We start from the raw sequence: 14,701 nt of genomic DNA, 5'->3' as shown, positions 1-14,701 counted from the left end.
GGTTGGCGACGAGAATGGGATAGAACCTGGGGGAGACAATGCCACTTGGTCAAAGAGCTATAAAAATAAGGAATAACGTCTTAGATATCTTAGGTACCTAGTCGAGGCAACTAATACTTCGTAATCTTAAAGTCTCATAGCTTACATACATACCTTAGGCATTTGTTGCGAATAGCTTCAATTATGGAGAGTAGTCTAATAAAGGGGTTATATAAGTCTGGCAGGTAACAAAAAAACTTGTAAAACTCCTAACAGGTTACTTCTTTTTCAATCTTCACCTAACATAGCCTTTTATTTCAATCACAAACGTTTAGACATCCTCTATGCTTGGATATACCTATATGACTCTTAAAGTACCTAAACATACGGGGGCAACAGTCATAACCTTAGGCGATACGAACACCGTACGAACAAGCATATTGGACCTAGGGAAACAAGGATACAAACATCTATACCATTAGCATATTTAAGACTTTTCACCTTCTCATTTCATTTTCTACGATAAATCGATTCCCAGCGAGTATTAGATACCCTCCACCCGTATCTAAGAACTTAATTAACCTAGCAACGTCGTGAGCCTTGTCATCGCTCAGGTACTCAGACACATACCTACACATTTTTGCTTGTCTATTTAGAGGGGGCCGATATGGTTTCCAAAAAGCTAACAATCCACTCCTTGGAGGATCCCGAACATCCTAATATCCACCTATCCAAACAGAACAGCGAGGCGCTGTTCTTCAGCAAGATCCCGCTAGATGTTCGTAGTGCTTTTTATTATCTCTATCGATTTCTAAGTGCCTAAGACATTAATGCTTACTCATTTCCTAGATTCGCTTACGGATTTACGACTACGCGGTAGCTTACGACGGATTTATCATACCTGTACAGGTCAAACCCCGTTCAAATAAGTTTGTTTGGGATTCTCGTCAACATCGTTCGTTCAAGCCTCCTAAGGCATTATCTGGTGCTAATGTGCCTCCCTTGACGGTTGTTTTGCTTGGTAGAACTTGCCGAAGAATATATGCGGAACTGGAAGCATGGCCTGTCTTCTATCGGGTCAACACCTTCCTGTTCGACACCTCAAATATCATTCCATACTTGGCGGCTATAACTCCTGAACGACGACGAGCGATCCAACATATTGATTTGAATGGCTTGGTAGACCGTATCACCGTTTGGCCTCCAATCAAGACCGCTTGGGGAATTCCCTTGAGTCAGTACAGCAAAATGCAGCACCATATCATGACGCTTTTAGCTCAGTGCTCTAATCTGCGGGAAGTACGACTGAATGTGAGAATCCCCCTGCGTATGCTCGAGGAGAATATCTTGAAATTAGGAAGCGAGTTACCGGATCTCATCAGGCAACCGCAAGAAATCCCATTGCTATTAAATCGACATTATCTACGACTCAACTTAGTTATGATACCTGGCCCTCGCGATTTTATCTTGGGAGACCCAACCTCTGATTTACCTTCGAGCTTGCGATTGCCCGGCCATCTGGGCCCAATGGATATTATACCTGCAGTGACGAAGATTCACGAAGCTAGTAAGAACTTCATGTTCTATTTTGTGAATATCTCGTTTCGAAATTTCTTTAGAGAAGAGTACTTACCTATAGAGAATACTGACCTTCGAACGTTATAGTCCTCGCGAATACTGACCTTTGTACGCTGTAGTCCTCGAGAATATCCGCCGCTTCAACCATGAACATGACCGTTTAGAAGTCATCGATCATGCGGCTAGCCAAGCTCAATTACTCGACGCTATCAAATATGCAGACCTATATTTCGCGGGAGAGGATCGCATTCATCTTGATCCATACAACACCGTTGTCCAAGGACCTGTTTCGAGTCGAACTCGGCGCAAATCCCACTCCGTCGACCATAAATTGGGCACCATCGAACGCAAGGTACCTACGTTCACTATAGATGGGCTATTGACCTGGGACTACGGGTCGTACACTGTGGAGCAGATTGTATGGGATCAATTACAAGAATCCGAGGTGAATTGTGGGCTTCGCCGGAAAAGGAGCGTAAGGCCAACTGGTTCTGACCTGTGCTGGGTGCCGCTCCGCGCTATGATGACCAGAGTAGGCCAAAAGTCACTGCAAGAATGGTACAAGGCACAGATAGATCCGTCACCCGACCTCGAAGGCCAACTTCAGCTAATGTACGACACGCCCTCCCCTCACGACGTAATGAAAATCGTGGATGTCAGAATCGCCATTAGGGATGACCATGGGGCAGATTCCCCTTCGCGGGAGAGTAAGAAAGTTCTTGGAGAATGGAAGCGCCTAGTGGCAAGATGGGCCCGACACTTGGCCACCTTGCAGAGAAGGGTGGCGGATAAAAGGAGTAAGGAAGAGAAAGCTAAGGAGAAGAAAGCCGAGAAAAAGGAAGTCAAGAAAAAGGAAGCGAAGGGGAAGAAAGCCCCGAAGGCTACTGGTAGCGGAGGGAAATAAGATATGTGTGTTTTTGGGGTGGATGTATGTAAAGGCACTTTGACTGCATACGAGACAAGTGATTACTATGGGTTTCTCTACATTCCGCAACTTACACTGCTTGCTCTACGCGTAAATCTGAGTCTCCACTATCGACTTTTTCCCTTTCCTGCCACTTGCTACTCCTCCCATTCGCAAGTGACACCTTTAAAGGCCCTCCGAGAAACTCTGTGCCGTTAACGCTTTTCAAAGCCTCTTCAGCTTCGTTCGACGTGGCGAAGTCGACAAAACAATAGTCGTGACATCCTGGTTTGGTGCGCGTTGACTCGTGGGCGGAGACCCTTTTGCTGATCGCCTCACTACGATGTATGTATTAGTAAATTGCAGAACTTCTTGTACCGTAGACAGTGAAGATGATAATGACGAAAAGGGGGGAAGGCTAGGAGAACCAGAAACTCACACTTTATAATCCTTGAACAACTCGGTCATCTCCGCAAAGTTGGTCGCCTGGTCAAGCATCCTAGGCAAGCCACCCACGTATAAACGCTTGCCGGTGAAATCCTTCTGGTACCTGAAGGCCGACGATACCACATCGTCCTCTCCCTCCAACCGGCCCCCCCGAACCCTGTCTCTCCCTCTACCACCATCAGCACCGCCACCATTCTTCCTCTCCGACCAATCGCCCCAGCGACTCAACCCCTCACTTCCCCCCTGGCGTCCAGCACCACCCGCCGACCCCCCACCACCAGCACCAGCACCACCACTCTGCGCCCCCTTCGGCACGCAAGGCCGACACTTGAGCTCGCGGCCCAGCAACAGCTTGCCCTCGAGCGTCTCCATCGCGCTGGCCGCGACCTCCTTGTCGGCGAACTCGACGAAGCAGTAGCTGGGGTTGCGGCCGGTGAAGGGGTCGACGGACATGTGGATGCGCACGAAGGCGTCGAAGCCGCTGGCCTTGAGCACCGTCGCGATGTCGTCCGGCTTCGCCTGGTACCGCAGGTTGCCGATGTAGATGCGCCGGCCCTCGGCGATGGCGACGGCCGCCGCGCTCTCCTCCTCTGACTGCGGGCGTGCTGAGGTCCGCGCGCGTCGGTCCGAGGGCCGCGTGCCGGTGCCCGAGGGGAAGTCCCGGCGGCGCTGTTGCTGCTCGCGGGGAGGAGCGTCGTCGTTATCGTCGTTGTTGGTGCTGGGAGAGGCCCCGCTTGTGCGCCATGACGGGGCGGTTAGGCGGCCTGAGAGCGGCCGGGGGGGCTGCTGCGGTCGTGCTGGCTTGTCTGAGGTGGGAGCAGTGGCAGCGCCAGCCGCTGCCGGGTCCCGGGTCCGCCAGCTCGATTGTTCGCGCCAGTTATCCATGGCTGACACTTTCAAAAGTAAAGGTAAGTTATGAGCTAGACTTTTATCTAGATTAGGTACCTAGTAGAGAAAATATAATGAGGGATAGACAAAGAAGAAAAAATAAAGGCAACGGATGGTGGCTAAGAGAGCAGGTTGCTTGACTAGTGTGGCGCGGAGCTAGTGGGAAAATCCTCCCCCTGAATCGGACTGGCTGCAAAGACCGTCTGGAAATTTCAAAAGATCTAATGAAAAGCTTTAAGTCTGGTCTAGGCACTAGGTACAAGTACCTGCCTATGTGAGCAAACCGGGCTAAGCCCGATATTTTTCGCTGCCACGAGAAATTAAATTGATTTTTACTTGCGCAAAAAAGAAAACAACCACCGTCGCTTTTTGAACCTTGAGGGTCAACTTTGGATCCAGGGGTTAGTTAACATGTGCGTCTTTCTTGAGCAAATTTCCATCTAAATTTCTCATGCTTGATTGGTTGGCTATGGAAATTAGGATACGTCCTGAAGTAGTTAGCTATTGAATTGTTTCCTGTACATTTGGAGGCTCGGTAGGTAGTTTACGGTGGCATTGACGAAGTTATTCCAATAGCTCAGATCACGTGATACCCCTTACCGCAACACCATCCATAGATGCTCTGACACAATGTAGACAAACCCGATTTAATTTGTTTTAATTCCAATTCCAATGCATTAGAATTGGGATTATCTTATTGGTTCACAAAACTTTCAAAACGTTTGTTATTGTGATACTGTAGTAGTTCTATATCCAAGTGCCTTTCCATAACCTCTTGAACCCAAGCACTCCATTGGGTGTATTACTTTCCAATGTCGAAGTAGCCACAGCTGTAGCCTAAGACCGACGATCACGCATTAATTATAAAGGAAAAAGAAGAAAAAAAGAAAAGAACAAGTTTGTAGTCAAAAATGACTGGGTGATATATGATCAGTAGTAGTGGATGCGGGACCTCTTAGAGGTGATGTAATAAATTGTGGAGAGGAAGATGGAAAGCGCCCTTTTCGTGAAATGGCTGTCTTTTCATGAGGCAGTTCTATTTTGGGGTTTAATACTGGATTTAATGGAAATACTTTTAAGCGTTTCTAAAGGGTCCTTAGGATATGCAGTGCCACGACTATATGTAAAAAGGAAAAACAAAAAAGAAAAAAGGTCCAGGGAAATTTCAGACAGAATAATAAATGACGTTGACCACTGCCAGCTGATTAAGAGCTTCTGATCAATCACAACGGCTGACAGCCAGATTGGACCTTGCATAGGACTAGTTAGGGGGTGATTTAGTTAACTGTTAGGAGCGTCCCCCGTGGGAATACACTAGGTACCCGGAGCCGGGTCCACTATGGGGTATCAAAGTTACCGGATAATGGTGGGGGCAATCACGGGGCAAGCAGGTACTACCGCGCCTGTAATATTAGCGATTGTTTGCTCCAAACATTGAACGCAGGTATTGTACATACTGTGCCTACCTCAGGCAGCCAATCTAGGTATTGTACCTAGGTAGGTACCTATTATTTAATAGCTCTTGCATGTATTTAACAACCACTCGCGGCTGCTGTAATTGTAAACATTTAAACTCTGCCACCTTCAATCTTTTCTTCTTTACTGACTTTCACTTTCACTTTCACTTTCACTTTCACTTTCACTTTCACTTTCACTTTCACTTTTTCTTTTTAATTTTCATTCGTTTTCCCTTTTACAAAATGCCACGAAAGAAGCACGGCTATATCAAGGACAAGATAGGAAAGAAGAATAAAATGCCACCAAAGATGGACAAAGCGACAATCGCACCACCTAAGATCATCCAAGCTATTACCGACACCGGCGGCATTTGCATCTACGACCAAGATGGCAATATGATCGTACCCAAGAAGACGGCCCGCACTCAGGTCCAGAGTCTTGTGAACGTGTTTCTCCCGGCCGGTTACCCGTATACTGTCTCGGATGATTACACGTCCTACCAGGTCTATGTATGAGCCCAATCCCATTTCTTTTTCTGTCAAGGCGCATGCATACATGTGTATGCATGTATGGTATCGTCTATGTGTTGTGCACCTACTTACACTCTCAACAGGACTCGCTCCAGGCGTTCTTTAGCACCATCGCCGGACTATTGTCATCGCGTGCTGTTCTCCAGGGCATGGGCGTCGGCGACGCTGCCTCCTCCGCCACCGCTGCGGTGCTTCTGACTGTCTTCCAGGAGTCGACTGGCAGGCTGGCTACCATCTTGTTCGCACACCGCTATGGCCGCGCAATTGAACCCGAGTGCAAGTTTTACCGCTACCTGGCGGACATCGTCAACGACTCGGCAATGTTCCTCGACATCTTATCGCCCGCACTCCCTTTCTATCCAAAGGTCTTGGCATTATGTGCCGCGGGTATCCTACGCGCACTTTGTGGTGTTTCGGGTGGTGCTGCTAAGGCCGCACTGAGCGCACACTTTGCGCGTAACGGCAACCTGGCTGAGCTCAATGCCAAAGATGGCAGCCAGGAAACTGTAATTTCCCTAGTGGGCATGCTTGCCGGCAGTCTCTTCGTCCACTTCGTCCACAGTCGAGAGGCAGTGATGGCCTGGATGGTCGTCCTTATTACCCTCCATCTTTGGACCAACTACCAAGCTGTCTCCGCTGTGCAACTGAATACCCTGAACGCGCAGCGTCTTACTATTATTCTCGATGAGTTCTACTGTGGCAGCGGTGCTATTCTTCGCCCCAATCAAGTCGCTGCCAAGGAGAATATTCTCAATTGGGTGGGCCCCGCCATCCATTTCGCCGACTGCTTACCCGAGTGTAGCGAAGTTGAGGGCGTCAATCTTGAGGATTTTGTGGACGTTGGCTACGTCATCGTGGATGGGAAGAAGGGTAAAAAGATCTTCCTGAAGGACCGGCCCTACCATCCCGCTTTTCTGCTCCTCGGGGACCCATTGGATCCCGTGATTGCCTGGATCGAGGCATACGCCGGGGTTCGTCTCAGTGAAGAGAATGATATGTGGCAACGTCTTCTAGATGCAGGCTGGAAGTTGCATACCAGCAGTCTGGAGACGGGTCCTGCCATTAGAGTCATATTCAATGACTCTAAAAATAATCCTGTATAGCCCATGCACATATAAGGGAAAAAAGGAAAAGGGGGACTCTTTTCCTTGGTGTAACAATATTTAGGGGCGTACTGGGTCGTATGGGACTGGACTTTGAGATACCCTATATTGCGATGCTGTCTTGGCGGGCTTCCCGCATTAGATAGAACACGTTACCAATGAATCAAATGCGAAATGACTTTTATAACATGACTTGTAATGAGATCGATTTATCGATGAATGGGGATCCTTCTCTACCGAGATATACGCCATGCTATGATCTAATTCTAAAAATGCAGATATCTCTTCGTATTATACATGAGCCTTTCAAAAACACGCACCCACCGTATCACACTCATCCATCATACCGCACTCACCCAAACGAAAAACACTCCATCCATTGGCACGGCCCTCATACCAACCCAGCAGCCCGCATAGCCCGCATCTTGACGCCATCCCACGAATTCAGCTTCGGCCTCACGTCGAGATAAAACGACAACTTGCCACTACCACCGCCATCGCCGTTATTGCGCCCCGCGTAGAAGTCAATGATGTACTCGATCTCCTTCCCGCAGCGGTCGACGACCCAGTCGTGGCGGTCGAAGGGCGCCTGGTAGCCTAGCAGAGTGTTGATGCGGGCCTTGGGCGACATGCGGGTGCTTAGCCCCGAGAAGGAGTGGAGGCGGGGGCCGCCGCAGCTGTTTATTACATCCTTATTAGCATCTAAACTCACCCACCAAAAAAAAAAAAAAAAAAAAAAAAAAAAAGAAGAGAGAAAGAAGAGCGAGAGAGAGAAGGAAGGGGAACCAAGCTTACCTAGACCCCCGAATCCACGGCTCCTCCCACCCCTTGATCTCGGCCCACGCGCGCTCGTTGACGGCGTTGTGGATCGGCACCACCGTGCGCATGTCCGGCGCGCGCGGGTCGTGGCCCTTGCGCTTCATCGCCTCGAAGAACATCTTCTCGGAGGGGTACACCCAGTTTCCTGACGCCAGGTCCGCGCCCGTCTCTTGCTCTGTGTTTGCGGGTGCTGATGTCGGGTCGTCGGGCTTGTTGGGGGAGCGCGGTATCGTGGAGACTTCGCGGTCGGTGCCGAGGGGGGATAAGGTTGGTGTGGTGGAATGTGGTGGTGGTGGTGCTGGGCGAGTGGGCGAACTGCTGCTCCAGAAGGGGATGTGCGGGAGGTAGGATGTCCATGACGACGCTGTGGAGGGTTGGGAGGATGGAGGAGGAGGAGGGAAAGAGGACGTAGATGCTGCTGCTGCTGCTGCGCGAGCGGCCTGCTGCAGCCACACTTCCCGCGCCTTATGATCTACGGGGCAGCTTTCCTCGGCGGCAGCAGCATCCTTCGACGCGGCGGCGCTCGGGACGGGTGGATGCGACGGGGGCAGGGATTGCGATTGCGATTGCGACGGAGGCCCCCCTTCGGCGCCGGACGCCTGTCGTGCTTTCTCGAGCCATGCCTCCCTGCTCTTGTGGTCGACGGGACAAGCCGTTTCCGATTGTGCCATGTTGATTTGTTAGGGCGTATCAAGCAATGCGACAGGCCTTTATCAGTTATAGTCTATGCGATTGAGAAGGAAAATCATTAGGTATGAAAGTCTCACGATCATTTTCCCATCGGCGGATCTAACTAAGTCACACAATAAAAATTCTTATCGATAAAATCGGCTAGTCGCGCATCGCATCACATTGAAAGAAACTCTTTTATGGAGATTTTTTCGGGCTCTGCCGAGTGGGTGGGTATCCAGTTTTTTGCATAGGCGTGTAACTACCTAGGTACCTTCGCGGCAGGAGGCAGGTGCACTGGTGCAGGCGTCGCCTCAAACTGATACATCATTAAGGTTAGGTTGGATTCTGAAGGTTGATTGAAGATTAAAACATGCAGGTACGTCAACGTCACTGAAACCTCCCGAGCCGAGGTCCACCGATGCTACCTAACTTATTAAATGCCACTATATTCTATTTGTACGTACTACTAGTATGCACTGCATATATGTAAGTTTATAGTAGTACTATGACTAGGACTCATCGCTTCGTCTAAAATGCTATCATCACTCATGCTACTTTATCTTGCACTATGACGACCACTCATGCCAAATGTTGCTCCGACTTTATCGGACCTTCACCTACCCCCGTCATTATGATTCTACTCACGCCACCCTTGATCAGGCTCGACACGGCCTCGTCAAGCGGTACGGCTGCCGAGGCATGAGCCTGAGCACCTTCCTTCCACCCATCAGTTCCCGCAAGTATGCTGTTGAAGGTACCGACAACAGGGCCACTGTTCTCTTCTAGGTAGTATACCACAGCATTCGGGCCTGCGTCAAAGGTATACGCGGCAATAGTCTTACCCGCCGCAGCATTGATGGCCTCGACGGCTCGAACAGCAGCTCTCGACACATCGTTCATGTAGTAGATAGGCGGGTACGTGTCCGAGCAGCAGGAGTGGAACGAGTTAGAGTCCTTCATCGTGACCTCTGCGAACCCGGCAAAATCTCTGTCCCGGATGGCGGCCTCCATCTTGTCCATATGGGCCGGGACGACATTGGCAATGCGCCCCTTGAACAGGTCGGATGTAGCGACGGTCTGCTGCATACCGGATGTCGAGCTAACGCCCTTCTTGGACGCGGAGACGACGAGGATAAGGGCCTTCATGTTGGGCCAGTGTGATGCGGGTGCGACCTCTACCGCCTTGGAATCTAGGCCATCGTCTTGCTCACCGCCCCTCCAGGCGACGTATCCACCGAACAGACTACGGCAGGCGGAACCACTGCCTTGACGGGCAATAAGGGAGAGCTCGGTCGGAGAACTTGGTAGCTCGTAGAGGTCTGCAATGGCACGAACCAAAGCTGCGAAACCAGCGGCAGAGGATGCTAGACCAGCGGCGGTGGGGAAGTTGTTTTCGGTGACTATGCGAAGGGGCATGGTCGATAGTTTGGGCAGAGATGGGTTCTCCTTTTCGAGGGCGGCTCTTCGAGCACGGAGTTCGCGCAAACACGCCTGCGTGCGGGCGCCCGTAATATCGGAAGGCTCTCCATTGAGAATAAGGACATCGCCTTGGCCTTCGTAAGAGGCAGAGCAGGTAGCGGTGGTAAGTGTTCGTAGATCAGCTTGTGACAGCGTAACCGACAGGGACGAGTTGGTAGGTAGATTCAACTTCGCATCTCGCTTTCCCCAGTACTTGACGACGGCGATGTTCACCGGAGCAGTGGTGCTCGCCTTGTAGATTTTGTCGGCCATTGCTTATGTAGATCTGTTTATGTTTATTTGGGACTTAAAATTGGATCGAATTTCTATTAAGGGAAGGGGAGAGATGGTCAGGGACGAGATGTATACTAAATGGTTTTTTTTATTTTAATGCACATGTGTTGGTGAAGTGATGGACTAAAGTGTTGGTGGAGGGGTAATTAAGTTAGGTACTAGGTACCTAACGTGGGATCGCCAGGGAATCAAGATCAGGGACTTCCCAAGATTGACTCCACAACTTACTACAATGGGTCTAAGCCGATAATCTACAGGGGGCTGGCACCAAATTAGGTAAATTCCGAGCAATGATAGCGCTGGAACTAGGCTTGGTTGGCCCAGTTTAGCTTACCATCACTGTAGCAGTCACTGTTGTCTTACCGTGGTTTCAAATTTAGGGATCCTTTGTTCAACCTCAACGTTTTTTTTTAATTAACATCTGTATTTGCCTATCGCAGCGTCCATAATGAAGACACTACCTATCACAGGCTATCAGTATTTCCACGATCCTACTGAATCATGATCAATGATCATCATCATGTGACGGAGTCGTCTGGAATGACCATTTTCCATAACATGCCTACCTACTTAGTAGTACCTAGTATATTCCTCGAGCGAACCACCTTCTTCGTCTCCTTCGCCCTCATATACTAGCCAAGTAGGTCAAGGGCTTTCCATCATAGCCTTGGTTCTCTCACTTCGACCATCCCTTCATGAGACAGTGTCCATTCCATACACCCTCAGCTGAGTATCTCGTAATCACAGCTCAGCAATCGAGTATTCTGTGGCGTGATATCTCTGCCAACCAGCCACCTAGCATACTCCCACTTTATTCTTGTTCGTCTGCCCGTAAATGCGCGAATACCAACACCATGCAGTTGTTCAATTCGTATGTTGTATCATCCTTTTCATAGTACCATCGTTCGGTACTTAGTAGTAGGACCATTCTTATAAAGTCATCGTTCTTATTGTTTCATCGTATCATCGTTCTCGTAATCGCGGTTCGTGTAATCATATCACCCCCCTTTTAGCGTCGTTCAATTTCAGGAACACGCAAATGCTGCAGTATAGAGCAGCCCCTTAACGAAAGTTGATTAGAGGTTCGCCGTTGATGGTCAACGGACGCTTTCCCGGGGGAGCCGGAGGTGCCTGAGGCAGAGTGGATTCTGTGTCCTCCTCCTCATCGGTTTGCGACTCGGGCTCCTCGACCGGGGGGACGTTTTCAATATTGGAAGTATCGTGATCGTGATCTTCGTCGTCATCGTTATCATCGTCGTCGTCGTCGTCGTCATCGTCATCCTCTTCGTCATCTTCTTCGTAATCTTCTTCAGACTCTGATGATGAATGCCCTCCATACTCAGTGCCATCATCATACACATCTTCGCGCCTCATATGGCACCCTTCGAGGAACTCCAAAAACGACACCAAGTCCAAATCCAGCATATGCAACTCCACATTCGGGCGGTATTCGTACCGGGGCAAAAGCCAGAAGAAGTACGGGATTGGATGATACCCTCGTTCATTTCGGATCAACTCCCTACTCACGATATGCTCCCACTCCTCCTCAAAGTCCTTGCGTAAATTGTCCAACTCTGCAATCAGTTCGTGGACTGCCTTTATGCCATCTACGACATTTACGCGCATGCGCGCCAGTCGGATGTTGACTTTGCGGATGATTTGGCACAGCTCGCAGTGGTAGGTCTGGGGGTGGACGTCGTTGTCCTCTTCGTCCTCGTCATTACCATCATCGGGGAGCGTTGTGGCGCCAGGGTTTGGATGGACCAGGCTAGGCTCGTGGCTCCGACTGCCTCTCTCGCTGCCGGTCTCTGAGTTTGAGTCATGCGCGGTCAGGCCATGTCCTTCAGCAATGCTTTTGCTGACTAGGCGATGAAGGGCACTGAGATTGAGGTTGCCATATTGGTTGTCGTATTCGTCTTCTAGTGGGGTGTGGTTGGGGCTGCGATATAGCCACCCATCAGCGTGAGCTGCCTCGATGAGAGCCGGAGCCACCGGCGAGAAGACTAAGTCTCGAGTAAGAGCAAAATGGCGGCCGGCGGGACTGGTGCCGAAACGACGATTATTGGCGGCGACCGTGGCCTCCTGAAGCCGTCGCGGTAGACCGCTGTTAGTGATGGAAAAGTTCCGGTGAAGGGCCTCGCGGACGGGCTGAGGCAATAGCATTGAAATCGCTTGGTCCAGGCATAGATGCCGGTGGTGAGTGATATTGTCCCAGCGGAAGGGGCTGTGGACGGGAAACCCAAGTCGTTCATACATCTCTGCCCAGGCATCTTCCTTCGCGGACCAGGAAGTGTTGGGTCCGATGCCCAGAAGCGGGTCGATGCCTGCCGGTATAAGTCGTCGCAACGTGTCACGCATGTTTCTGCTCAGGAAGAGAGGTGGGTGGTGTGGGTCGTAGTCGCTCGCTAGGAGGTCGTGGATGATAGCGTGGTAGCGGTTGACCATGTCCAGAGCTCGGCCGAGGTTTTGGCCCCGAAGATTCAAGGCCATGGTTGATGGATTGATGGGATCTTGCTTATATGGTAATAGGAGGCGACGGGCAGGCGTGTAGGTAGGTACTTGTACTTAGTATAATAGTACTAAGGCTAGTGAGAGAAGAAACGTGTATATGTTGGTGTGTGCGGAGATCTTCAAGTAAGGCGTGATCAATCTTGGAAGGCACTTGCTTGCTTGGTACGTAGATAGCTTCACAACCAGGAGAAGTACAGAAGACTGGCGAGGGAATATATGTGTATGTGATATAAGGTTCAGTTGTCTTTCCTTGAAAGGCACTAACTTGGTAGGTAGGAAGCTTGACAACCAGTCGCAGAGCCCAAGGCTGGTGACGGAAGATATATGTCTTCCTCTTCTTGTGATAGGAGGGAATGGGTATGTATGGATGGGAGTATTCAGTAAACTAATACCCGGACTTGTGAATGAAGATGGGTAGATGTATACGTGTGCAGGGAGAATCTTCAGGTGAGGCTCAATTGACCTTGGAAGGTGCTGGCTTGGCAAGTTCTGGTTCAGTAGGTGGGTGGGTAGTTTTGCAACCAGCAGTGCAGTCAGGACCTAAGACCTCTTCTTCCCTGCAGAGGGCTGTGATCTTGAACGAAGACTGATGCTTCAATTGCTTGTCAATGATCATTTGGTGTGATTGACTTGACTTGGTAGAAAGGAATGAATTGGTGGAGAGAGTAAAGGGTGAATAAATGTGCCTGTGGGATCAAATGAAAGTGAATGAAGAGTGAGTGGTGTGCTTGAAGGAAAAGGCATATAACCTGGAAGGATGAATTTTTTTTTAAAAAAAAAATAAAGAGAAAAGATGTGCAGGCACCTTACCTATCTCTTCTATTTTCGAAAAAGGCGAATTTGTGTGTACTCTTTCCCCGTACCTGAGCACATGATCAAGCTTGAGGTTGGAGTGGTCGTATCGTATCGTACCGCGCTGTCGTATGGCCGTGTAATGTGAAGCCTAGTGTGATTAGGGCGACACGATGGTACGTGAATGAATGAACGACTGAGCATGATTTGCTAATGCCTTTCGACATTAAGCGGGGGGCATACGAGGGGCCATACTGTGAGAATACCATAGCTTTGTACAGATTATTGAGTGATGTAGGACTCGCAGTTGCCAGGTTGGGTGAATTTTACCCCTTTTCAGCAGAATGGAAAGAAATACCTGGTTGGGGGGGACATGGTTTGAAGACTGTCGTGTGGGATGAACATATGACGGATATATCATCTTTGTTGCAAATGAAACCGCCCAGGACAACACGTTCACGATGGAAGGAAACATTGTACATTGGAGCTCGATTAAATGCAAAAGGGTGACTAGAAGCGTACTAGCCAGCAAGATTTATACCATGATCTATGGTGTTGATATGGGCATTACAATCTCTACGGCGGTTATGTCGATACTTAGCAAGCTCGGCATCCCAGCGACCCAGATGATTGTGTGTGCGGATTCATTTTCTCTATATGAATGTCCAGTCAAGCTGGGAACAACGAAGGAGAAGCGTTTGATGATCGATATTATGTCACTACGACAATCCTATGATTGTCGAACAACTCTCTTCTCGTGAATGTATGGCGTCTGCTGACGTGTAGTTTCAATGTAGTTTCAACGTCTCTAGTGCATACGCTCGCGGGCCATAGGGTTGGTTGAAGGTCTTTTCTCGCATTGAATTCAAACATCGATGCATGGGTAGCCGTCTTTGTTCGTCTTCAATGGGTACTGGTCCCTTCGTGCGTTGATGGACGCGATCTTATAACTGTGTAGTCTCAACGTCGCTAGACGTCGATCAGCAGTCCTACAACCTAAAAGTAACACGAAGTCCACACATTTCTACTTAGGCTCTGAGGTCGGTAGACTTGTGTCCCTTCGTCTCTTCTTGTCCGGATAACTAATAGGGTCCTAGCAGTGAGTCGCCAGTGAAGGCTTCACTACTTGGGCTATCCGATATCCTTTCCTCTGAATACCTTGCTGTTCTGTAGTCAACTTGCTGAGTCGACTACTGATCAGTGTCGGTGAACAAGGTCAACCGAATATATAACGTATTGCAATACAATGGTAGGGAGTAGCATACACG

General features: G+C 49.5%; 6 protein-coding genes across 6 annotated transcripts; 2 read left to right on the top strand and 4 right to left on the bottom strand.

The window, feature by feature from the left end:
- Positions 1-646: 646 nt before the first annotated feature.
- GGS25DRAFT_530002 (uncharacterized protein) lies at positions 647-2,461 on the top strand (the record flags this gene model as incomplete). The annotated part of the gene is made up of 3 exons (XM_049265334.1): positions 647-757; positions 829-1,546; positions 1,677-2,461. 3 exons carry the CDS (start codon positions 647-649, stop codon positions 2,459-2,461), a joined length of 1,614 nt encoding a protein of 537 aa, XP_049118927.1.
- GGS25DRAFT_184133 (RNA-binding domain-containing protein) lies at positions 2,452-4,433 on the bottom strand. The gene is made up of 2 exons (XM_049256653.1): positions 2,901-4,433; positions 2,452-2,799 (listed from the first exon to the last, which is right to left on the bottom strand). Exons 1-2 carry the CDS (start codon positions 3,791-3,793, stop codon positions 2,553-2,555), a joined length of 1,140 nt encoding a protein of 379 aa, XP_049118926.1. The 5' UTR covers positions 3,794-4,433; the 3' UTR covers positions 2,452-2,552.
- Positions 4,434-5,562: 1,129 nt separating this feature from the next.
- GGS25DRAFT_513390 (vitamin B6 photo-protection and homoeostasis-domain-containing protein) lies at positions 5,563-6,887 on the top strand (the record flags this gene model as incomplete). The annotated part of the gene is made up of 2 exons (XM_049262872.1): positions 5,563-5,763; positions 5,868-6,887. The coding sequence occupies 2 exons, from the start codon at positions 5,563-5,565 to the stop codon at positions 6,885-6,887; spliced, it is 1,221 nt and encodes a 406-aa protein (XP_049118925.1).
- A 189-nt stretch (positions 6,888-7,076) lies between these two features.
- GGS25DRAFT_481627 (cytochrome c and c1 heme-lyase) lies at positions 7,077-8,529 on the bottom strand. Its single transcript, XM_049260203.1, has 2 exons — positions 7,683-8,529; positions 7,077-7,564 (listed from the first exon to the last, which is right to left on the bottom strand). The coding sequence occupies exons 1-2, from the start codon at positions 8,375-8,377 to the stop codon at positions 7,279-7,281; spliced, it is 981 nt and encodes a 326-aa protein (XP_049118924.1). The 5' UTR covers positions 8,378-8,529; the 3' UTR covers positions 7,077-7,278.
- A 222-nt stretch (positions 8,530-8,751) lies between these two features.
- On the bottom strand, positions 8,752-10,241 carry GGS25DRAFT_481626 (Diphosphomevalonate decarboxylase). Its single transcript, XM_049260202.1, has one exon. The coding sequence runs from the start codon at positions 10,107-10,109 to the stop codon at positions 8,958-8,960; it is 1,152 nt and encodes a 383-aa protein (XP_049118923.1). The 5' UTR covers positions 10,110-10,241; the 3' UTR covers positions 8,752-8,957.
- A 291-nt stretch (positions 10,242-10,532) lies between these two features.
- Positions 10,533-12,807, bottom strand: GGS25DRAFT_481625 (uncharacterized protein). Its single transcript, XM_049260201.1, has one exon. The coding sequence runs from the start codon at positions 12,618-12,620 to the stop codon at positions 11,193-11,195; it is 1,428 nt and encodes a 475-aa protein (XP_049118922.1). The 5' UTR covers positions 12,621-12,807; the 3' UTR covers positions 10,533-11,192.
- Positions 12,808-14,701: the final 1,894 nt, after the last annotated feature.

Source organism: Hypoxylon fragiforme (assembly GCF_022984875.1).
Source record: "Hypoxylon fragiforme strain CBS 206.31 chromosome Unknown GGS25scaffold_3, whole genome shotgun sequence".
Lineage (NCBI taxonomy): Eukaryota > Fungi > Ascomycota > Sordariomycetes > Xylariales > Hypoxylaceae > Hypoxylon > Hypoxylon fragiforme.
The sequence above is the reverse complement of the archived record's forward strand: the minus strand, read 5'-3'. Positions and strand labels throughout refer to the sequence as shown.

Bases quoted from the DNA above. Each gene is read 5' to 3' on its own strand.
- GGS25DRAFT_481625 (XM_049260201.1), bottom strand. From the start codon at position 12,620: ATGGCCTTGAATCTTCGGGGCCAAAACCTCGGCCGAGCTCTGGACATG.
- GGS25DRAFT_184133 (XM_049256653.1), bottom strand. From the start codon at position 3,793: ATGGATAACTGGCGCGAACAATCGAGCTGGCGGACCCGGGACCCGGCA. The intron at 2,800-2,900 runs GTGAGTTTCTGG...CATACATCGTAG, and splicing joins TTGTTCAAGGATTATAAAGT to TGAGGCGATCAGCAAAAGGG.
- GGS25DRAFT_481626 (XM_049260202.1), bottom strand. From the start codon at position 10,109: ATGGCCGACAAAATCTACAAGGCGAGCACCACTGCTCCGGTGAACATC.
- GGS25DRAFT_481627 (XM_049260203.1), bottom strand. From the start codon at position 8,377: ATGGCACAATCGGAAACGGCTTGTCCCGTCGACCACAAGAGCAGGGAG. The intron at 7,565-7,682 runs GTAAGCTTGGTT...TGTAATAAACAG, and splicing joins CCGTGGATTCGGGGGTCTAG to CTGCGGCGGCCCCCGCCTCC.